At 37.5% G+C, this 1,155-nt stretch overlaps 1 protein-coding gene across 1 annotated transcript; it reads right to left on the reverse strand.

The window, feature by feature from the left end:
* Window positions 1-439: 439 nt before the first annotated feature.
* On the reverse strand, window positions 440-889 carry LOC18031259 (agamous-like MADS-box protein AGL62). The gene has a single exon (XM_006421271.1). It carries the CDS (start codon window positions 887-889, stop codon window positions 440-442), a length of 450 nt encoding a protein of 149 aa, XP_006421334.1.
* Window positions 890-1,155: the final 266 nt, after the last annotated feature.

Below are 1,155 nucleotides of genomic sequence, written 5' to 3' on the forward strand. Positions count from 1 at the left end.
TATCTACTTGTGATTATAAACATAGTTTAAATAGCTGGCTCGATGATGTATTTGGAAAGTTGGGGTTTTCAAAATAAATCTAGTTCACCAAGCATGAACAAGTAAATTACTTGGACAAATTGACAGATTACTTTGAATATTGCTGCTAATGATGCTCACCAAGCCATATCACATTTTTAGGCACAACAATAACTTGCATTCACAAATTATATCATCGGCATTTACGATAGGTAGTTTCTAAGCATTATCAAGTTAATCATTTGGACCCGTAGCCTCAGATATTTTATAGACAAATGAAAAACCAAATGGAAAATGATGTATATTATTTATGATGAAAATACAAGGAAGGTGCCACGGGAGAGGAGGCAGCAGCAGTAGCAGCCCTTTCATTGAGCTTGGCCAGAAAAATTTGGTGCAGATCATCAACGACTGAATCCATTTAAAGCAGCTCCTGCAGGTTATGCTCATCAACTGGGGTTTCCCACCAACGCGGCTGAGTCTCTTTACCCCTCCTCATCTGCGTCAACATCTTCTCCTGTTCCTTCTCCTCATCCAGCTGGCGCCGCAGCTCATTATGCTGCTGATTCAGCTCGTTAATTCTCACCTGGCTGTGACCTACAACCAACGAATGAACGTTGTCATTAGGCAACTGGTTCATCCCAAGGAAGCGATTTGCAACAGCCTCGACGGAGTGGTGACCAAAGGTGTATGGCTTCCCAGATTGTGAGAACACAACAACGGCAATCTCAGAGCCAGTTAGAGTCACAAGTTCACAGGCCTTTTTGTAGATCCCTGATCTACGTTTAGAGAATGTTATTAATCTTTCATCCTCTTTCTCGTTCTTTTTCGTCTCAATCTTTTTTCTCCATTTGGTTTTCTTACCTGCCATATCCAAAATCAATGTAATTGGCTGGTTTCTCTTTTATTAATAACGATTTTTCTGTGCTCTGATATGGTCATTTTTTGATGAATTTATAAGAGGAAAAGCACGTGGAATTAATTAGTATAAGGTCAAGAATTTCTCTGTATAAGTTGTTAACTTACCATATATTTCAAAATTTAATGTAAGAGGTTGTTTGTTAAATATCTTAAATCTAAAATTTTATTAATTTCACAGCTTTTTTAAAATATGCTTGTTTGTTTTTTTGGAACTTT

The sequence above is a fragment of the Citrus clementina genome, unplaced genomic scaffold (genome assembly GCF_000493195.1).
Source record: "Citrus clementina cultivar Clemenules unplaced genomic scaffold, Citrus_clementina_v1.0 scaffold_9, whole genome shotgun sequence".
NCBI classification, from domain to species: domain Eukaryota; kingdom Viridiplantae; phylum Streptophyta; class Magnoliopsida; order Sapindales; family Rutaceae; genus Citrus; species Citrus x clementina.